Here is a 23150-nt window from a genome sequence, read left to right as displayed (position 1 = left end):
AAACCAGGGAGAGAACTGATGTGTTAGCCAGGTCTGTGAATGTCACACAAATAAAGGCTAAGATACAAAGATGAAAGAAACACCAAGGGCCACACCAGGTGACATCACCCTACTGCCTCTCAATTCATGAGCCAATTTTCTTCCCATCAATGATACTACAAAAAAAAACCCCAAAAACGAAACACATATTCTTCTCCCTTCCTGCTTTCACCTCCCACTTGGGCCTCCCTGCTTAAGTGGCAGTTTCTCCCTCTTCACCCCACAGAGAGCACCCCCCAACTTCTGATAGGTTCTCAGGAACATGAAGCAAAAAAAGAAAGAAAACTCACCTTATCCTTGGCCATCTTGCTTCGGCTTACGTGATCTCTCATGAGGAAGATTAATGAAGACACATCGGATTTATCCAAACCCTCACCAATCTCCATCATCAGCACCCTGGAAACCAGACAAGTTTTCTTTAGTAAATTCAGACATCAGTCTTAGAACACCACACACCCGGGCCTCCTCTATGCCAATAACTGGTTAAAAGACCAATTCTTGCTCCCATTATTCAAGTGGAAAACAGACAGCTTAGATCACCCCAGGGGGAGATCAGAAGGGAACTCAGAAAGGAAACTTACCTCTTCCCCAATTTTCATAGGAGATGATAAAAAGAACTATAAAAAGGACAAGAGAGTAAAAACTTCCCCAAAGAATCCCCTAGGTCCCCCAGAGTTATGGGGAAATAAAGGAAGAAACTAAATGACTAAGAAGACAGACAAAAATAGAATTCAAAGTGATCTTGGCTTCTCTGCTGAACAAGCTCCCAGGTCTAATCCAGTCATAAGATTCTGAAGTAAAGTAACACCTGGGTTATCCTGTCCCACTCATGCCTCACAGGTAGAAGGCGCCGCGACCTCAGGGATTGTGACTGCAAATGCCTCTGTCTAGAGACCCCCTCCTGACTTAGTCACCTCTGCTCCAATTGGAGTTAAGTCACACTTTATCAGGGCTCCCAAGGATACAATTGTTATTCATTACCTTGACATTGTCAGTGTGGCTTAGAAGCCCATTCTCCCAATTCAACTCTCAGATTCTTTTTTTTACATTACATTTATTTTTTTATTAGGGCATCATTGATTTACAGCATTGAGTCGATGTCTGCTATACAGCATGGTGACCCAGTTATACATACATATATTCTTTTTCTCATATTATTCTCCATCATGGTCTATCCCAAGAGATTGGATCTGGTTCCCTGGGCTATAGAGCAGCACTTCATTGCTTATGCATCCTAAATGTGATAGTTTGCATCTACCTACCCCAAACTCCCCATCCATCCCACTCCCTTTCCCCTGCCCCCTGAGCAACATCAAGTCTGTTCTCTATGTCTGTCCAGACTCTCAGATTCTTGAGGATGAAGATTCTTTGTTCATTTTACTCTTACCTGTGGCCTATGTCAACCCACAAAACAGCCTACTCATCAGATGAATAGGTGAATCTAGCACCCCCCGCCCCGCCACTCTGCTCAAAAGCCCTGAGGAACCGCCTCCATTCACCAGAGCAAGAAACAGAAAAGAGTTTATTCACAAAAACCCAGTCAGCAGCTTCCAAAAATTTTTCAGCAGATTACTGATATCATATGATGCCAGGAGAAGTGGAAGTGGATCAAGAGAAACAGCAACAACAACAATAAACCCTTGCATCTGTAGCATGCTTCCTGCTTTTAAAAAGTACTTCACATGCTAAATTATCACAGTTGAGCCTCACAGCCGTACTTGTGAAATCAGCTATTATTATTCTTTGCTTTAGGAGTAGGAAAATGAAGGCCCAACCGATGGCAGTGGCTGGCTCAGCCTCAATGCCTTGTAACAGATGGTTCTGAGGCTTCAAACAGGCCTTTGGACCTCAAGCCTCAGACACGTCCCAAGGCCCACAGTGCTTTCAACTCTCTTTCATATAGTTTTTAATCATGCATGTCATCTCCAAATACATATTTTTTAAAAAATTTTTTTAAATTTTTTGGCCACCCCGCAGCATACAGAGTTCCAGGGTCAGGGATCAGATTTGAGCCACAGCTGTGGCAATGCTGGACCCCTTAACATACTGTGCCGGGCTGGGGATCGAACCTGCATCCTGGCACTGCAGAGTTGCCACCGATCCTGTTTCACCACAGCAGTAATTCAACATACACATGATTGATATAACTAAAGGCTGGTGAGAAAGGAATCACTAATTTAAGGTTACAAATTCTCTTTCTTTCCCACAGTGGCTTCTGTGCTCCTCTGAACCACCAAGAGCCTGCTGTGTGAACAGAAGGAAGGAACAGCTCAAGGGGACTCCAGCAGCCGTTCCTCTCTGGACTGAAGGGAACCTAGAGGTGGCTGATTGAGGGTATGTTCAATCTGGGGTCCCCAGCACCTGCATGAACAGGAACCTTACAGAAACGCACAGAAAGTGAGCCAACCCCACTAACTTCCTCAGCAGGGGAAAGACTGACCCATGGGGACTCAGGAGGGTTAACAAAGCTTTACAAAGGTCAGGAAGATTACTGTCAGACTTGTTATTTCCTTTCTCGGTGGCGGAAATTGCCAGGCGCTGACATCACAGAAAATCAAGCTAGCAAAGAACACAGCAGATCTCGCAATCAGAAGCCCTTTTAAGAGAACTAGCTCTTAGTCATTCCTTTCTCTCATCCCACTCATCAGGCAAACCCATCCATCCAGCCCTTCTCCTTTCATTCAGATGATTCTACCCAAGTACTTTAAGCAAACACGTCCCAAAAGTTCAAGGAGTTCAGAGGAATGAAGTAGCAGCAACACAGCAGTAGGAGCAGTGGGTTGAGAAAGGAATGAGGCTGCTGTTCCCCACTGTCCTCATTTCTATGATGCTCAAGTCTAGACCTCCTCCCTCCCTCCCACCAGTCCAGTCTCAGGAAGGGCTGAGGAATTACCTATAGTCTGAAATAAGATGAGGGTGCCTGAGCAGCTGGGCCTCCACTGTCCGTCTGTCCATCTTCAAGATCCTCTTGAGCAAGTCAAACCGCCTGACTCTGTAGAGCAGCTCAGCCAGGCTCACCAGAGACAGCTTTCCCCTCTCTCTTAAAATATCCAGAAGGTCCCTGACATTAAGTGGAACCACATCTGCAGCAATGTCTCGGCACAAAAAAAGAAGTATCTCCTTCTCATCTTCATCAAGTGCTTCTTCCACCTGATGGATGACCTCAGCCGACATTCTGTACAGTGTCATTCCAAGGAACGGCAGTAAGAGAAATCTAGTCCAGTCAACAGAAGCCCACGAGGGTACTGACTTCATTTCTGATGGTTTTCTTCATTTCTTTCAGAATCCTTTCCAATGGAGGAGTTCTGTGGTTAAAAGGGAATTTAAAAAAAAAAAAAAAATCCTCCTATCAAAGTCACTAAAATTCCAGGTATAGGCCTTTCCTTTTCTTGTTGGTCTCCCTAATCTAGCAGGTTAAATTTCATACTGTTAAATCTATAGAAAGCGATCCTCTCAGTAGACAAAGCAACTGACCCCCAAACCAGAAGGGACAAAGAAGATAACACTATTTTTAAAGGAAATGAAACTAGCGACAAATCACCTCCCCAAAAATCCCACGTACTTTAACAGAATTTATTGAACACAAACTATGGTAAGGGGGAAATCACAGCTAGGGACTTAATGACTAAGTGGCAAATGGATGACCTTGGTAGAGGGCAGAGAAAAAGCCCAATGACTAAGCAGCTAACTGGATGAGAGAAGCTGAGATCACAGATAACTTCCCTTCCCTGACCCCCAAGTAGGCTTAAACAAATACGAATCTTAGCAAAGGGACCCCAGCAGGGCTTCAAAAAATGGTGGGAGAAAAGAGGTTTCTGTACCTACCCCACCCCATTTTTCCAGTTGTTCGACTTTGAAACCCCACATTCACACCTGCTGCCATCCTCCCAAAGTCCCCAGCCCTTTCCACAGCATCATCACGAATGCTTCTAGGACCTGCCACCACAGCTAAATGGGCCTTGTCAAGTTTGGATCACCTCTTCTGACCCTTGGAAGGGTCAGAAGCCCCCACTTACATTACACTGCTGGACGACAATTATCACTAGAGTTCCTAACAGTATAAATGGAAGGAAGGAGATGAAGCCGAAGAGCTGGAGAAAGATCTGGGAACTGGGTGGGAGCAGTAGGGAATTCATGTCATGGGGTGAACTTCTCAACCTCTTCCATTGGAACACAATCTATTTTCTTTCAAAATTTGTTGTAAATGGTGGTCCCTGTCTGAAGTTTCATAGCTACATTTTATGGTAAATAATCTCTTATGTTCTGGGAGAGTACCTTGTCTGTTTCTACCACAGAAGCTTTCAGGTTAAAAGCTAAATCTGAACAAAAAAATAATTGGAAACAGAACCCAGCTGTAAGTTAGCAACTTTCTGCTAACTGCTGCTACATATTTGTGTACAAGTATATTTATATATGTATCTAGCTAGATTTGGTGAAAGGAACACTGAAATCTATTTATTTTTGTACACAGTCTCAATTCACAAAAGATGAGGCATCTTACAGTAAAACGCGTCAGGAGAATAAAAAATTTATATGAGAACAAGGGGGGCAATTAGGTTAGAAAGTCAAAATGAGGTAGATTAATAATGCAAATATGCAGGCCAGAAAGACTTAAACAGATTCTAGTAGACCTTCAATTTGCCTCAAGCTTCCTGGCAGTCAAAGCGAAAAGGGAAATATGGGACGTTAAATAGCTCTTGCTGCCAAAAACAAGAAAAACGAAACAGATTCTTAGAGGAACTACAGTTTCCCTAGAGTTCCAGAATTCCTCATCAATGAAAATATTACTGAGTACTTTAGTGTCTGAAATTAACAAAATTACATTTATTTAAATTTTCATTTTTATTCTACTACTTGGCCACACCCACGGCATGCGGAAGTTCCTGGGCCAGGGACTGAACCAGTGCCACAGCTGTGGCAACACTGGATCCTTAACCCACCACACCACATGGGAGCTTCCCAAATTTTACTTTATATTTTAAAAAGGTAAAATATTTATTTTAAAATAAATAAACCCATTCATGCATATCTTTCACACTCACCTTCCCACAGCCAGTCTACATGGGTGAGTTCTTTTTTTTTTTTTTTTGTCTTTTTGTCTTTTTGCTATTTCCTTGGGCCGCTCCCGCAGCATATGGAGGTTCCCAGGCTAGGGGTCGAATCGGAGCTGCAGCCACCGGCCTACGCCAGAGCCACAGCAACGCGGGATCCGAGCCGCGTCTGCAACCTACACCACAGCTCACGGCAACGCCGGATCCTTAACCCGCTGAGCAAGGGCAGGGACCGAACCCGCAACCTCATGGTTCCTAGTCGGGTTCGTTAACCACTGCGCCACAACGGGAACTCCTACATGGGTGAGTTCTTAATAAAAATAGACATTTTAGTTAATGTAGCCTTGCTAACAAGTATTGGTGTATCTATACCAATCCTGCGCTCATTCAGCCAAGCCTCACTTAAATACAGCCATTCTGAATAACTGGAGAAATGAAATTTACCAAACAATTGCTCAGTGAAAGTACAAAATACTGGTACCCAGACTGCACTATTATTATTTTTGTTGTTATTATTATTAGTATTATTAGTATTATTATTATTAGCTTTTTAGGACCACACCCACAGCATATGGAAGTTCCCAGGCTAGGAGATCCAATCGGAGCTGCAGCTGCTGGTCTATGCCACAGCCACAGCAACATCAGATCCGATTCACGCCTGTGACCTACACCACAGCTCACGGCAATGCCAGATTCTTAACCCACTGAGCGAGGCCGGGGATCGAACCTGTATCCTCATGGATCCTAGTCCAGTTGGTTAACCGCTAAGCCACGAAGGGAACACCTGCATTTTTTTTTTTTTAAATCTGAAAACTCAATACTTATTTTATGTGTTCTTAAGAACCTAAATCTATACCTCACTCACAAGGTAATAAGACTTTAATAACCAGTTTCCATAAACAGAGGTCAAGTTCGCTTTCTATTCACTGTAAGTCACAAATTTGTTGGTTGCTGTTATTCTAAGTTAACCTATAAAAGATTTATACACACTGGAAGGTATAAAATAAAAAGTCATTAAACACAAGAAGAAATGAGATGTTATCTACATTCACCAGACGTACCTGAAATAGAACCAAACACAACTGCTAGAGATGAAATGTTCAATTCCTTATTTTTAAAAACAATAACTAACCTTTGTAAGTCATAATTCTCAATGATACAACAATGCCCTCAAGAGTTAACACAATTTGGAGTTCCCGTCATGGCTCAGCGCTAGTGAACCTGACTAGTATCTATGAGGACGTAGGTTCAACCCCTGGCTTCACTCAGTGGGTTAAGGACCCGGCGTTGCCATGAGCTGCAGTGTAGGTCACAGATGCCACTTGGATCCTGGATTGCTGTGGCTGTGGTAGAGGCTGACAGCTGCACCTCCAATTGGACCCCTGGCCTGGGAACTTCCATATGCCAGAGGTGCAGCTCTAAAAAGACCAAAAGGAAAAAAAAAGTTAATGCAATTTGATAATTGTTTTAAAAAACATTATCTGTTCAGTTCATGTCCTCCAACCATTACATCCAAGGCTGCTTTCTGCCAGTCACGAACACTCAGCAAGAGAGCTGGCATGCTGTCCTCCCTCTGTACTAATGGAGGTATAGCTTGGCAGTAAAATCCAAAGTACTCAGTGGCAGCATCTGGCATATTCAAAGAAAATATCAAAAGGAAAACTACAGATTCCGTGCTGACCCAGGCCAACTAGATGGAACTAAATACCAGGGTTTACGCATGGGGGACAGTTAATTGGGGCTAAAGATTATAGGCACTTAAGAAAGGGGAGCAAGAAAGGGAGAAGTAGGATTATAGCACAAATAATCACTATTTTGTGTCCTTAAAGCCCCAAGCAAGCAATTAACATAAAAACTACTCTCAGACTAAGAAAACCCATGAGGTCTTGAGAGGGAAACTCCAAAGGTTACCTTCCCCACTCAGGGCATTTGAGACATTCATTCTGCTGGCGATAAGCTCATGATTAAAAATTATCATGCATAACCATAAGCATCACCATGACAGTAGGCAAAATAAAATTCACATCCTAGAAACCTATATCTGAAAGAATTTATTTTTTTATTTTTCTGTCTTTTTGCTATTTCTTTGGGCCGCTCCCTCGGCATATGGAGGTTCCCAGGCTAGGGGTGGAATAGGAGCTGTAGCCTACGCCAGAGCCACAACAACTTGGGATCCGAGCTGCGTCTACAACCTACACCACAGCTCAAGGCAATGCCGGATCGTTAACCCACTGAGCAAGGGCAGGGACCGAACCCGCAACCTCATGGTTCCTAGTCGGATTCGACGGAACCATGCGCCATGACGGAAACTCCTGAAAGAATTTAAAAAAAGTATCTTGAAAGTATCTGAAAGGTTCAAGAATGTAAGGGAAATGTCTGTAACATGATCGGCCAAATCAATAGTTCTTATAATCAACTCCCCAAGGGACTTCTTATGAGGTGGAAATTTATAGTTAAATAGTAATTATGAGAAAAAGAGAAAAGTCCACAGCAAATATTGTACTTAATGGTGACGCGTTAGACGCTTTCCCTTAAAAATTAGCCTCGAAGCAAGCATACGTATGATGATCCCTTCTATTCAACATTGTACTAGAGGACAAAGCAATTTAAAATAGAGGAGAAGCATTAGATCCAAAGAAATAGCTGTCATTCTTCATGGGCAATAAGGTTTTCTACATAGGGAACCCAAGTATACCAACAGATGAAATGCTAGAACTCATAAGAGGTTAAGATTTTGAGATATATGATTAATGAACAGAAGCCAATCACATCTCTAAACATTAGCAAAAAAACAGGAAGAAAATGTAAATTTCAAAAAGACACTGTACATCAGCAACAAAATCTATAAGGTATACAGAATAAATCTAACAAAAGATACTCAAGACATTAAAAAAGAAATTATAAAATTTTAGTGAAGACTTCAGTTAGAACAGAGATAACTGAAGAAATGTATGATAACCATGGACAGAAGACTCAGTATTATCAAATTATCAATTTTCAAATGAATTTATAAATTGAAGTCCAATCCAAAATCCAAAAAATTTTACCATGGACCATAGCAAGCTAATTTTAAACTTACATGAAGGAGGAGAAGGGCCAAGAAGAGTCAATATAAGTTTTAAGAACAAACAGATGGAGGAAGTTGCCTTATGAGATATCAAGATTTAATGGAAATGTATAGTAATATGACACAGCGATAGATAATAAAACAAAAAAATATGCGGATGAGAGCTTAGAAATCAATCCACACACAGATGATTATGGTGATTTATAATCAACAAGGAAAAGACACTAATGTCCAGAAATGATGCTGGGACAACTATCCATATACATGGAGGGTAAACCCGGATCCTTTCTTAACACCATTTACAGCTCAACTCTACATATACCTAAAGTCCTAGAAGACCCTCTCCAAGAGTACTATTATCACCTACAATTGCAAAAAAACATTTTATAATAGAAAGCACACAACTTTTTAAAAACCAAAAAAAGGTAAAGTACAGACTGAGAAGATAAATGCATCATATTTAATTAACAAAGAACTAGTATCCAAAATAGAAAGCACTTCTGCAGATCAGTTAGCCTAAGACAAGCAACCCAAGGGAAACATAAGGCAATAAGCAGTTCCCAGAAGAAAAAACCCTGACTAGTCACAAATTGTATGAAAAGATATTCGAGCCATAATTGTATTTAGAGAAATGCAAATTTAAACTACAATGAGATATGATTTCACACTGGTCAAATGCTATTATCTGTTGCCAAATGTCAGAAAAAATGTAGAGAAATATGGAAACATATTATTGATGGAAGAATTATAAAATTGACACAGCCACTTTGAAGAACAATTTGGCAATACCTGGTAAAGATGAAAACACATGCTACTCATGGCATGAAAACTTCATTCCTAAGCAAATATTCTTTTAAAACTCTCAGAGAGTTATACCAAGACATGTATACAATGTTCCAAACAGCAGCAGATGGTAGAGAAAAATAATGGAAACTACCTAAAAGTCTATCAAGAAGAGATTGAATAAAATGTTATAGTCCTTTGATGGAATATTACACAGCCCTGAAAATGAAGAATTATGAATGAATCTCACAAACAAAAAACAAAACAACAAAATAATTTTGCTAAAGTAAAAATTTGCTAAAGCATGCACACTATATTATTAATTTACATTAAAATCCTAAATGTTAATAATAAAATCATATATTATGTAGGTATATATGTGTGAGTGTGTGTGTGTGTAGTGAAAATACTGAAACATAAATACTAATAATAAATATTGAATTCAGAAAAGTGGTATCCCTTATGGGACAAACAGCATATGACTAGATAAAAATACAAAGGGGAAATGACTAAATTTGTTATATTTTACTTCATAAACTCAGCAATAGGTTACAGATAGTAAAATAAATATACTTCTGAAACAGTCTCTGACCACAGTACAAGAAAATAACTAGCCAAAAGGAAACCCGATAAGCTTTTGAACTGAAAAATGGGTTTCTCGCTCGCTCTTCTGCACTCAGCCTTAACCAGTTCAAATTAACATTTTGCACAAAGGAAGTACATGTGTGAGGAGACAGAAAAAAAAAAAACACACACACACAAAACAACCAGAGTATGCCATATAGAAACTCTCTCACAGCATTCAAAATGTTTTTAGATCTTCTTCGGTGTACACGTAGACAAACCTTAGCACAAGAAAACTAGAGGCATCCCAAAGTTATCACCAAAGAGAACAAGTTGGATTTTATTTAACATGGTTGAAAAGAGAGGGCAGAGGGGGAGGGAAGGGAGGTGGCAGGTAGAATGAGCTCTTTAGAATTTGGTGAAAGGATAGTGCCCATTACTTACCAGCACCCCTCTGCCTGAGCAGCCTCGTTCTGCCCTCCGCACCCTTCCTCTGAAGTTAATTGCTTCCCCTCACTCGGAGGGACAGAGGAACTATCCAAGCCCAATGGTTTTTCTCTCCTGCTTTCAAATGCCCAGTCCTCCGGATGGATCACTCTTTCTGTTGGTGTCCTTTTCCACTGTCTGGGCTCATTCACATTCCCTAGTGGGGCCAGACTGGCAGCTGTGAGTGTTTTCTAGAATGGTTAAGGAATTCCCCTTTGGGGCATCCCGTCACCTGCACATTTTAATTTACTGATTCCCCTTCTTCTCCACACCCACGCAAAATCTCCACGATGATACAAACTGTCCTCTACCTTTGCAGCCAGAATGGTTCCAGTTTCACTCCTTCAGCATGTGCCAGTGATCACGTAAAACACCCACAAAAGCGAGTATAATTCATCACTGTTTGTTTCCACATCACAGGCTAATGAAAAGGGTGTCAGGTGCTAGAAGCAGAAACCACTCCATGTATTTCGAGTAGAAATACAGGTGCTTAAAAAACTGCTATAAGAGCTGGAGGAATGGGCTCGTAGCTGGGCTTCTGAAAAAGATTCCCAGGACTCCCAGAAAGACCTTGTCTCAGCCAAGGCAGCAGTGGCCAGGAGGCTGCCACTGGGAGCACAGACATCAAAAAGGCCTCCAGCAGTGACCCTGAGATCAGAGGGCCAACCACCAGCCCACCTGCCTCCCATGCCTCCCCAGCTGGCGACTGGACTTCATGATGCTGCCCAAACCCCCATGTCACCACCAGGAGCGAAACCAACACAAGCATCCGGCTATTGGCCTCCTCCTCACTTCTCTTTATCCATCTTGCCCCAAGCCACCTCACTGGCAGAACTGAATTCACATCCTGGTTGGAAAGGAGTCTGGGAAATGCCATTTATAGTTTTCCACCCTCTAGACAGAGGTAAGAATGGGTCTTAAGCACCAACTGACCTTAGCTGCCACAGAAGGCTATTCCGCAAGAACATTTATATCTTTGTGGTTAGATCCTCTGCACTCATGCTAGGGCCTGTTTCATAGTAAGCACTCAACTGGTATGGGAATGAATGAACGGAGTTTCATAAGTCGCTACCAAGTAACAGGCCTCACTTCCTTGGCTCCCCAGATGGGACCTAGAACATGTGCTAAATCCTCTCTGGCCAGCACCTGAATTCTCTTCCCTTTTGCCTCCTGAGCGCCCACTCTGCCAGCACTGTCCAGGTTGAGCACTAAAAGCCCCGTGTTCCAGGGAACCCCTCAGTCCCAGGCAAACCGGGATGGTCACCCTCGCATCCCATCCTCAGACAGTGAGCCTCCACTACTCACACACCTGACATAGCAAGTGCTGCTGAAGGGAGGGGAAAGATCGCCCCCACAGCTTGTGGTTTGCTATACCAGGAGCCGCCAGCGCCTTTTAATAGGTTCTCCCCAGCTCCACCCTCACCCCTTTCTTTCATCCTAACACCCCCACTGGGGCCACTGCTCATCAGATGACCTTGCCATTGGTCAAGAGTGACCTCCCACAACTCTTCCCCTTCCCCTGCTGCCCCTTCCAGGGCCATTTGCCCACCCCTGTGGCCTCCTCACTCCAGGAGCCTCTGCACCCATCCTTTCATCAACTTCGACCTCCAGGGACTCTTCCAGTCAGGCTGTAAACATGTTCAGTCTCTTCCATCTTAAAAAGAAAACCAGGAGTTCTCTTGCGGCGCAGCGGATTAATGATCTGGCGTTGTCACTGCAGCAGCCTGGGCTACTGCTATGGTGAGGATTTGATCCCTGGCCTGGGAACTTCCATCTGCCATGGGCATAGGCCCCCCCAGCCCCCCAAAATGAAAAGGAAAACAAAACCCTTCAGCCTGAGACCCCCTAGATTTTTTTTTTTAGGGCCACACCTGCGGCATATGGAAGTTCCCAGGCTAGGGTCGAATCGGAGCTGTAGCCACTGGCCTACACCACAACCACAGCAACTTGGGATCCATGCCATGTCTTCGAACTACACCACAGCTCATGACAATGTCAGATCCTTAACCCACTGTGCAAGGCCAGGGATCGAACCCACATCCTCATGGATGCCAGTTGGGTTCATTAACTGCTGAGCCACAAAGGGAACTTCTGAAGTTTAGTTACCTAGTCACTTTCCTAATTCAGACCCTTCAGTGATTCCTCATCTCCCATTGCAGGTTCCAATTTTCTTTGAATTCAACGCCCTTCCTGGTCTAGCGCCTGCCCTCATCTCTTGTTAACACATATCTCACACATTCAGCTTCAAACAAACCTCAATAAGAAGTTCCTTCCCTCGCCACTGCACCTTTGCCTAGATTACTCATTTCCACTTACCTGCCTGGCAAAACCCTTCTTAGCTTGCAGGGTTAAGCTCAAAATGTCTCCTACTCTGTAAAGCTTTTCTGGGAAGAGCTCACGCAGACTTGGTCAGTAACTTCTTTATTCCACCAGCATACTATGTACATAGCTCCATGGCAACCAGCGTAGCTCCAATAGGTGACAGTAAAGTGTGGTTAACTTTAGTCAAGCTTTTCAATCTCTTTTACAGAATGTCAACGTTGCCTCCAAGCCATCTGGTATCAAAAGCACATAACATTCCCAGTAGCACAGCTGCCAGCACGAGTGGTTCCCATCATAAAAAAACCTATCCAAGGGCGGACATACTTAATATTCCATTCTTTGTACTGCTTTGGTCATGGCATGGCCTGAAAGCAAGGTCATGTTCACTAAGCCATACTTCAAAACTCAGCAGCAATGGGGAGAAGCCTGCCTTGCCAGCTGCAGAGAGCAGCATGCAAACCTAGAGCGGTCAGGTGTCGGGGAATCCCCACTGAGCTATGAAGATGAGGCCCTGAGAGAGGAACCCGGAAGCTTCCAAAAAGATAAAGAAGGGGGTTACATGATCCTGAGCAAAACAGAATGTGACCATCTTACTGAGTTCCGTGCATCCTCTCTAAACAAAATAGGACCCACCTCCCCCTCCTCCATCTGTGTATAGAACCTGTGGATGTGGGTTCTGTGTGGAACAATTCAAGCAGCTAATATAATGGATCCTCTTTCCTCCATCCATAGACATTTTAACCCTAAGACAGTGCACGAAATGCTATTTTGTGCCTCCTGCCCCCAGGATGTAAAATGAGGTGTTTGGTAATAGACCACCGTGCTGTTGCTGACGTGTGCAATGCTGCAGATACAGACTCAAACATAGTCTAGGGGAACATGTCCTGAGGCTGAAGCATAAAGACATTCCAATGTGGGATTATTTAATGTATATTTTTAATTTAACATTTTTGCTTTTAAAATTTAATATTGAATAATTTTAATGCATGCCTTTAGCCACCAATACATAATGATACATAATGCACTGGTGGCTAAAAGTATGCACTAAAAAAATGACTTGGCTTCCCAAGCAGTGCACTTCAATTATAGCAAATTGCCCACAAACAACAGATGATCTCAATTATAAATAAAATTAGAAGGTATATTTTATAAAGGTCTTTGATGAGGCTCAGCTCCATGACTCTCAGGGAAGCTCCCACAAATTTCAACACAATATTACCTTCAATAACTTCCCTGACTCATAACAGCTGCATACAGGCTACAGAAAAGGGGGAAATGAAAGAACCCCAGAAGGGAAGAAAGTAGGGAGAGAGGGAAGGAAGGAAAGAGGGAGACAGGAAGGGAAGGGAGGAAGAAAGAAGAGAGAAGGAGGGAGGAGGGGGAAAAAAAGAACCCCAGAAAGGAAGGAGGGAGGGAAGAAAGGAAAAAAGAAAGAACCCAGTGGTTCCCGTCATGGCACAGCGGAAATGATTCCAACTAGGAACCACGAGGATGCAGGTTCAATTCCTGGCCTTGCTCAGTGGGTTAAGGATCCAGCATTGCTATGAGCTGTGGTGCGGGTCACAGATGCGGCTCGGATCTGGCGTTGCTGTGGCTCTGGCGTAGGCTGACAGCCGTAGCTCCGATTATACCCCTAGCCTGGGAACCTCTATACGCCGTGGGTGCGGCCCTAAAGAGACAAAAACAAAAACAAAAAAAAACAAACAAAAAAAACCAAAAAAAAACAGAAGAAGAAAGGATCTAGAATGAAAAGAGATCATGAATCACCTAACAGGGTATAGAAACATGAACCAAGTCAGTAGAAACAATAAAGCAAAACCCATTTAAGGCACTGAGCCACTCCTTCTGAATCAAAGTTACATCTTTACTAGGGCAAACTTCTCATACAGAACCCAAGCACCTAAGACTATCTCCCTTCCTTTGCCCAGCCCATAACCTAATTCAAGACACATAGCTCAGAGTACACTGGACAGTGTTTCTCTGTCCTGACATCTTTGCTCAAGCCTTTGCCTCCATTTGATAAGACCCTTATCCCATGTTTCAAGGCATCTCTTCCTTAAGTTTGTCTTGCTTCCTAAATCAGGTCACCTCCTCCTACTTCATAGCACTGGTTTTTTGGTTTGTTTGTTTTTGTTTTAGGGCCGAACCCGTGGCATATGGAAGTTCCCAGGCTAGGGGTCGAATCAGAGCTGTAGCTGCCAGCCTACACCACAGCCACAGCAATGCCAGATCCAAGATGCTTCTGCAATCTATGCTACAACTTACTGCAACACTGGATCCTTAACCCATTGAGCGAAGCCAGGGATCGAACCTACATCCTCATGGATTACTGGTCGGGTTCTTAATCCACTGAGCCACAATAGGAACTCCATTCATAGCACTGTTTTTGCTTTCTTCTTTGGTAATGTGGTAAGCTCCTTAAAGAGAGGTAAGTTCCCACTCAGTCTGCATTTAGGCCATGGTGGGTTCTGGCCAGGCCTGCCAAGCTTACCCTCCTTGGCCTTGAACGGACCAGTGATCATCACACTGCTCCAGCAGGCCTGTGCCTGCGTACTGCCTACTCATCCTTTCATAACCTACAATGAAGCAAGATGGAACGGGTGGTGGAGTAAGAACTGTACTTGGAACTGGTTGTTAGATCCGGGAGACAAGAGCTTGTGAAAGGGAGATTTTGCAACTCTGTGGGGGTAGCAACAGTATTATTTACGGGTTAATTATAATGTGATCCTGAGAGCCGGGTGAGGCCCCATGCAGAGCTTCCTGGGAGCTGACAGGACCTCACCTTGAACAGACAGAACACAGTATCTCCATCCAAGCTCACCGGACATCCTCCTGGCCTTTCAGCAAAAGCTACATCTCCCCCCATATATTTAGCTAAAAGCTTATCCTTTTACTGGAGTTCCCATTGTGGCACAGCAGAAACGAATCTGACTAGTATCCCTGAGGATGTGGGTTTGATCCCAGGCCTCACTCAGTGGGCCGGGGATCCAGTGTGGCTGTAAGCTGTGGTGTAGGTCACAGACACGACTTGGATCCCAAGTTGCAGTGGCTGTGGTGTAGGCCGGCAGCTGCAGCTCCGACTTGAGCCCTAGCCTGGGAACATCCAAATGTCGAGGGGGTGGCCCTGAAAAGCATAAAAAACCTTACCCTTTTGCACTTATCACAAGTTCTAAAACTCTAAGATTTATAGGTCAGAGTTTTCTTCTTGCCACACCTCCAGTCTAGTCCTCTGTGAGTAGCATGGACTCAAAAGTGCTTAAAATTTAACGTTTGTGTTTTTTTTTTTCCTCAAGACAGTCCTCTGACATCCCCAAAATTACTAATCCTTTGTATGAGATGGTGTGAATTTAATACACAATCTTCCCTGAACTATTGTTGTATTTGTCAATTTACTATGAGGCTTCAATTTTCTTGCCAAAAAAAAAAAAAAAAAAGACACCAGGCCAAGCTCTCTGAGTTTAAGTGAGATTACAAATTTCAGTGCTTTAGCAAAGCCAAGTACCGAGAAGATCTCAATTTCAAGCATGCAAAGGAGGGCTATGGCTAGCCTGTTCTTTTTAGGTATCTGAACCACCTGATGTCACCTTTACAGGAATGGGATGTGTATCATCATGTGACAGCAGTCAGGAAGGGACACATTCCTTCTTTACAAAGTTTTCATCAAAGAATTCAAAAGGGGCCCAAGAGAATGGCTTCACATCAGTTATGCCACACTAAAATTAAACATTTAGTGGATATTCTCTGAAACTCATGTATACAAGTCTGGCTTGAATGAAAAATTTAACCTAGCAGGTATATTCACTCAGTTTATACAACGGACTCTCCAGCAACTAAAGGATCAAGGTTGGCCTGTCAGGACACAGATGAAGTTGCACATGGGAGTTCCCACTGTGGCGCAGCAGAAACAAATTTGACTAGATGCAGCCCTGATTCAGCTCCTAGCCTGGGAACTTCCATCTGCTGCAGGTTTGGCTCTCAAAAGCAAAATGAAAAAAAGAAGTTGTGCATAACCCTGGGGAGATATAGCTCTTAAAATTCTTTTATACAGCAGTCTTTTTCCTAGTTATAAAAAGTGCTACTTGCAGTTCCCGTCATGGCTCAGTGGTTTACAAATCCCACTGGGAACCATGAGGTTGCAGGTTCGATCCCAGGCCTTGCTCAGTGGGTTAAGGATCCGGCATTGCCGTGAGCTGTGGTGTAGGTCACAGACGCGGCTCAGATCCCGAGTTGCTGTGGCTACAGCTCCAATTAGACCCCTGGCCTGGGAACCTTCATATGCCATGGGAGCAGCCATAGAAAAGGCAAAAAGACAAAAAAAAAATGCTACTTGCATGCTGGAGGAGAATCTAGAAACTGGAAAAACATAAAGACGAAAATTAAAATTCCCTGCTTGCTTCAGCCCCATAACTATCTCTGGCACCTATTTACCTAATCTCCAGCTTCTGCTCTCCTGCTGTTTCCTCTAAGTTCTTTGACAGTCCTGGTGACAACTAACATTAAAAGAATAGACTCAGTATGCTGAAAGAAGAGATTAATTAATTGATTATTTTATTCAATTCTGAATCAAGTTTTGATAATTCTTGTAGGGAATTTGGTTCATTCACTGGATAGTATGCAAGCAAGATTTGTCTTGCACTTACTCTTTAAAACAAAGATCCACTAGAGTTCCCTGGTGGCCTAGCAGTTAAGGCTAGAGGCACTGCTGTGTTGTGGGTTTGATCCCTGGTCCAGGTACCTCTGCATGCCATGGGCGTGGCCAAAAAAAAAAAAAAAAACCCAAACCAAAGATCCCCTGACTTTAAAAACTACCTTTGAAAGCTTTAAGTAGAGTCCAAAAAAAAAAAAAAGATATGTACGGGAAGTTCAAAGAAAAATCTCAAGAATTTCACAAGTGGAGGAGTTCCCATTGTAGCAGGTTAAGAACCCGACATAGTGTCCGTAAGAATGTGGGTCAATGCCTAACCTCGATCAGTGGGTTAAAAGAACCGACATTGCTGCAAGCTTCAGGTGTAGGTTGCCAATGCAGCTTGGATCTGGCCTAGGCCAGCAGCTGCAACTCCGACTCTACCCCTGGCCTGGGAACTTTCATATGCCACAGGTGCAGCTGTAAAAAGAAAAAAAAAAAGAATTTTACAAATGGAAAAAAACTTTTAGTTCCTATTTGTAAAATCAGATGCTAGAAAGAAACCATAACCCCAGAAACCATTTTAAACCTTGAAAACAAGTAGCTGCCAGAAGATTTTTCAATCTGAGTTTATACAGATATAAATCACAATGGGTTTACTTCTTCAATTGAAGAGTTCACTGCAGACACAAACTGTCTTGACGATGCAGACGAATGTGCTATCAGATTGATGGAGCTTAGTGTTTGCATTAAGTACTGAATTAGCAAAGATAGCAATCCAATATCTAGAACAAATGGAACATTAGGAAGAAGCTCTTTGTCTGTCTTGCACAAAAACTTAAATGGCCAAGACAAAGTGGCTGAAAGTGGAGATCATCAGAACATAAATACAGGACAAGGTACAAAATGTGGAAAAGGAAGCAGGTTTCATCTGGGAAAAGATTCAGGAACGAATATACATTCATTCATTCATATGTGCATAGGGATCAAAGAAATTATTTCTCTAAACTCAAAACTGAAGAGGGAGAAAAAACATTTAGGGCATCTGAACAAGCAGATAAATGAAATGTAAATTATGGATACATACATTCTCCAAAACAAGAAAAGTGGTCATTAGAAGGAAAAAAAAAATCTTTCATTAGAAACACTGATGCCAGAGGGAAGTGAAAGGATAGATGAGAAAAGTAGAGCTATTGATAGAAAACAAACACCAATTACTCTGTATTCTGAAATACAATAGAAGAAACAGCATTATGCAAAATAAGCCTCCCCCAAAAGAGAAAAATACGCATTTTTAAAACACTTAATAGACTATATTTGAATGTGTAACTCTCTGGAACCATTGGTTATCTTAGAGAATGGACTCTTGCAGGCTTTCTCTATTTACTTGGCATATATTTTAACGCCAATAATTATAAGGCAACTCAACTAAAAATTTTTAAGAGAAAAAGTATTACAATACAGCGTGTGAAGTGCAATTCTACCTATGGTAAATGCAAAGATACGCCCCGAGTATAGGAAAGTACAAAGGAAAGGAACACAGGCAGGTAGGTTGTGAAGGTTTTGTAGAGCAAGTGACAGGCACTGAATATAAAGGAGAAACAGGGCATTACAATAGTAACAGTGTTTCTTACCTCACTGATTTATATTAAGTAAAGCAAAAACAGCATGTGAATACACACTGCCCTCTGCAACATGTTTTCACTTCCCCAAGCTGGCTCAACCTGGCTTCCTCCCATCCCAGGCTGCCCAAAATCCAAGTTACCTTTGCAGGTAATTTTGCTCAGTTTCTCCGATGATTCTGAGCTTTGGGGAGAAACAAACAAACAAGTTCGGGTCCATTTCTATGTTCCCAGCACCCAGAACTCTACCTGGCCTTGAAGAGCTGAATATATGTTTATACGGAATTATACTGAATTAAAGGAAAGGAGGCACTTCAGTCCATAAACACGAGTTTAATTAGCCTTTGGGACCCTGCAAGGAAGAAAGGAGCAAACAGAATCCACCCCTGAGACTGTTAAAAGCGACAGACGCCTGGAGACTTGGAGTGCTGGAGATGAGACCCAAAGAGGCTCAAAGACGGGCCGAAAACTTGAGACTCAGTCCTTTTCTGCCGGGATCTGGGGACAGCGCTAAGCTTCCGCAGCCGAGGGCGGAGCCCGCCGGAAGGCTCAGCTCGGGAGGAGAGGGCAGCGTTCACTGTCTACTCACGCCGGGACAGCCGCGGGCTCTTCTCGCAGGATCTTGCCCGGAGCCGCACCCACCCTTGCCAGAGCCGGTTGGACCTGAGGCCCCTGAAAACCAGAGTTGGAATACCCTGGACAGGAGGAGGAACTGGAGGAGAAAATCGCAAAAGCGAAGAGGCGGTGGCGGAGTCGCGCAGCGGGTTAAAGATCCGGCATTGTCACTGCTGCGGCTTGGGTCGCTGCTTTGGCGCCAGTTCGATCCCTGACCCCAGAACTTCCGCAAGCCAGGGCGCGGCCACATTAAAAAAAAGAGAAAGAGGTGGTGATTTTCCAGGCAGACAGGAAGCCTCGCCACGAAACTTCGTGCTACAGAACCCTTGGCCTCCACACCTTAAAAACTCCACAGAAGCACACGCCAGTCTCCCTGGAAAGTAAACTCTCCCCCTTGTGGGCAAAGAGCCCACGTGGCTCTGGGGGGAATTACGCGTCTGGCCAAGATCCAGTAAGTGTGGCCGCAGCGCCCCACCACCGCCACTGACAGCAACCCTGGGACGCGCGAGCACCCCAGGGACCAAACCTACTTCTATTTCAGCTACCAATAAGCCCCTCTGCCACTGCGAAAAAAAAAAAAAAAAAAAAAAAAAAAACTGCCTGCGGCTAACCTCCCCGCGCTCCGGACTTCCAGGAGGCAGAGGGCAAGGGGCACTCGGCCCCTGCGGTCCTGCAGGAGAATTCACCTTGGAAAGCGGGTGCCAGATGGTAAGTAATAGTGTTAAAGGAAGTGCAAATGTCGGTTACAAATAGAAATGTAAAGCAAGTTGTTAGTAAGAGCCATTTTAATCAGGACATCTAACCCAGAAGCTGTAAGTACAAGTGTTAACATTTTTAAAAATGCAACTTCTCTGGAGTTCCCCTTTTGGCGCAGCAGAATCCAATCCGAATAGTAACATGAGGTTGCGCTTTGATCCCTGGCTTCGCTCAGTGGGTTAAGGCGTTGCCATGAGCTGTGGTGTAGGTCGCAGACACAGCTCGGATCCTGCGTGGCTGTGGCTGTAGCTCTGACTCGATCCCTAGCCTAGGAGCCACATGCCTGGGAACTTCCATATGCCACAGGTGCGGCCCTAAAAAGCAACTTCTGTATGGCAGCACACTCAAAATTCCCTTCCAAACACGAGTCTTTTTGTTGTTATTGTTTTAATTTTGGAGTTGGGCCAAGTTTTTTGCTTGGCAATGAAACTTTAAAGATTATTTAGGGGAACCACCAGAGGGAAATAACCCAAAAAATGCCGTTTCTCTTATCTGAAATCTCTTACCTGAAGCAGATCAAGCCCTCCAGAGCCCAGTCTTAGTTTTAGATTATCATGGTTTGTCTGTGTCCAACAGGATCCCTATTGGCAGCAACTCTTGTTGTGAAAACAATTCAATGAAACTAAGCGAGAGAGGTTGAACTTACTTCCTGTAAACCTTGAACCAGTAAACCTTGAACCAAACAACTTGTTCTGAACTTTAATGGCCTCGGTTCTGTTGCATTCTACTGTCAATATTTAAAAAGAACATGCCTTGAACAAACGCGGCACCATCAAGCAAGGACACCCAGAAATCATTTTACATTTCCCAGTCACGTTGAAGGGGAAAGGGGGGTGGGGAGTTCGGGAGGAGGAACAAGCTATTTCAAGGCTTTACAAAAATTTTATCAGTCATTCCTAACTTTCCCAAGGCAAGCTGCTCTTCCTGTTTGCCAAAACACATTACATTGCTTTGAGAAATACGCACCCCTGACCTACTTCACCAGGCCATTACGAGAGAGTAAAAATTCCTGCCTGGCCGGTTGCTTCCGCGCTCACACACACTACTGCACAAAAAGTCCTAGTTCTAATCTTCTTTGCCAAGGAAGGCTGCCAAATCTTTTGAACAGGTCGCCCCCTAAATTAAGCAACTCTCAGGATGTTCTTAAGCAAAGTTTACAGGACACTGGGGACCTGCTGGAGGCGCGTTTCAGTCCACGGGGGCTGCAGGGTTGAGCAAGAGCCAAGGGGTCTGCGCGATCGCGCGCAGGGACCACACCTGGGATCCCGGGAGACGCGGTGGCCCTTGGGAGGATCCGAGCGGGGTCGGGGGTGCTCCGCCCAGCCCTGGCCGGAGGAGCAAACCGGTGAAAAGAGCTCTTGGGCACTGAGCCACGAGCCAGAAGGCCCACCTCCCCTAAGCCCTGCCAGGCACCCCCACCCCACCCCTCGCCCGGGCCCAGTTTGTGAAACCTCGAGTCGGGAGCTGCGGCGAGGAACGCGGAAGGCGGCGTCCCGGGCCTGGCATCCAACTGGGTCTGGGGAGGGTGGAGAGTTGCGGGATCCTACGCGGGCCCGTAGAGTCCCTCCCGCGGCAAGGCTTTCCTCTGGCTGCGACCCCTTCTGCCTTCACTCCGGGACGCCTGAAAAGCGAAAGAAAGATGAAGGCGGGGACAAAGAAACCGAAAGCGGACCTGGAGTTCCTGCCCCGTCCCGCATTCGTTCGCCTTGCTTATTTTCGATTTCCCTCTCATCCTACAAAAACCTTCACTCCACAGAACTCTGACCGTCTGACATTCGGCATTCACTGTGTTAGACCCAGGAGACCCCCACTTACCAGCCCTCTGAGGTGAAACACTCCGTGGCGCCACAGCCTCCCCGAGCGCCGTTTCCTGTTTATCACCGTGTGACTGGGTCGGCTGTGAACTCAGGGCGGCTGACCTAGCACTTGTCATGAGCAAGCACGGCCCATGTAAGTTTTAAATATATTTAAACTCACAGGAAAATTGCAAAAATTAATACCAAGAGAAATTCACCACCAGTATGACCTCAGGCGCTCCAGTGACCTAATGAAAATGATGAAAATTGTTTTAAGACCGGCAAACACAACAACTATTTACAGCTTCAGGAATGGGAGGGAGTTCCCGTCCTGGCTCAGTGGAATTTGACTAGTATCCATGAGGATGCAGGTTTGATCCCTGGCCTCGCTCAGTTTAAGGATCCGGTGTTGCCCTGAGTGTAGGTCGCAGACACTGCTAGGATCTGCGGTTGCTGTGCCTGTGGCATAACGCTGGCAGCTGTAGCTCCTGTTTGAGCCCTAGCTTGGTAACCGTCATATGCCGCAGGTGTGGCCCTAAAAAGACAAAAATAAAATTAAAAAAATAATAATAAAGTTTTTGGAATGGTCTAAAAAGAGCAAACATCTATTCAGGAAAATCTAGGAAAAATTTCTAAGAAAGGCGAGAATCTGTGGTATTTCAACCATAGACCTCTTCCTCTGCCGTCTTCCCAATTCTTCCAGGCAGAGACCCCGGTCTGCCTTAAAACCCAGAACAATAGGACCCTCTCCCTAGGTTCCCAGTGGGAGGGGCAGATAGCAATTCTCACCCTGCCCCTGGCAACCTGATACTGAGGCTAGGTGCTGGGTGAACATTGTTGACAGATGGAGGATGCTTTTTTTTTTTTTTTTTTTTTAAGGGCTGCACTTGTGGCATATGGAAGTTCCCCTGCTCCAACTGAACTGGAGCTGCAGCTGCCAGCCTATACCACAGCAACACCAGATCCAGATCTGATATGGGCTTTGTAGGCTGGCTAGTTTGCAGGAGAGAATCAGAGATAAAGACATCTGGAAAAAGCTCTCCTGGAGTAAGACAAATATTAAACACTCACCTCACAACTATTGCTTCGAAGGGGCTACAGTTTAATTGGATTCATTTGTAGGACAATATATGTTCCAGGGTATTTTTGAAAATAATAGAGCCATGGAATTCCTGTCATGGCTCAGTGGTTAATGAATCCGACTAGGAACCATGAGGTTGTGGGTTCGATCCCTGGCCTCCCTCAGTGGGTTAAGGATCTGGCGTTGCCGCGAGCTGTGGTGTAGGTCGCAGATGTGGCTTGGATCCAGCATTGCTGTGGCTGTAGTGTCGGCTGGCGGCTACAGCTCCAATTAGACCCCTAGCCTGGGAACCTCCATATGCCATGGGTGCAGCCCCAGAAAAGACAAAAAAATAAAAATAAAAT

General features: G+C 44.3%; 1 protein-coding gene across 5 annotated transcripts in view; it reads right to left on the bottom strand.

Moving 5' to 3' along the window:
* The window catches only part of CFLAR (CASP8 and FADD like apoptosis regulator), a 51530-nt gene extending 29468 nt beyond the window's left edge, over positions 1 to 22062 (bottom strand). The window contains exons 1-3 of one of the 5 annotated variants that reach the window (XM_047773218.1): positions 21745 to 22062; positions 2933 to 3344; positions 330 to 435 (exon numbers count right to left, since the gene is read on the bottom strand). In XM_047773218.1, coding sequence (XP_047629174.1) covers positions 330 to 435; positions 2933 to 3294 — 468 coding nt within the window. In that variant the 5' untranslated portion in view covers positions 3295 to 3344; positions 21745 to 22062. Of the gene's footprint in view, positions 1 to 329; positions 436 to 2932; positions 3345 to 9948; positions 11695 to 20435; positions 21300 to 21380; positions 21521 to 21744 lie in introns of those variants that run through there. The other 4 variants (XM_047773220.1, XM_047773221.1, XM_047773219.1 and 1 more) reach the window with 4 other exon arrangements.
* Positions 22063 to 23150: the final 1088 nt, after the last annotated feature.

The sequence above is a fragment of the Phacochoerus africanus genome, chromosome 3 (genome assembly GCF_016906955.1).
Source record: "Phacochoerus africanus isolate WHEZ1 chromosome 3, ROS_Pafr_v1, whole genome shotgun sequence".
Lineage (NCBI taxonomy): Eukaryota > Metazoa > Chordata > Mammalia > Artiodactyla > Suidae > Phacochoerus > Phacochoerus africanus.
Note: the sequence above shows the minus strand (reverse complement) of the source record. Positions and strands in the feature narration are given on the sequence as shown.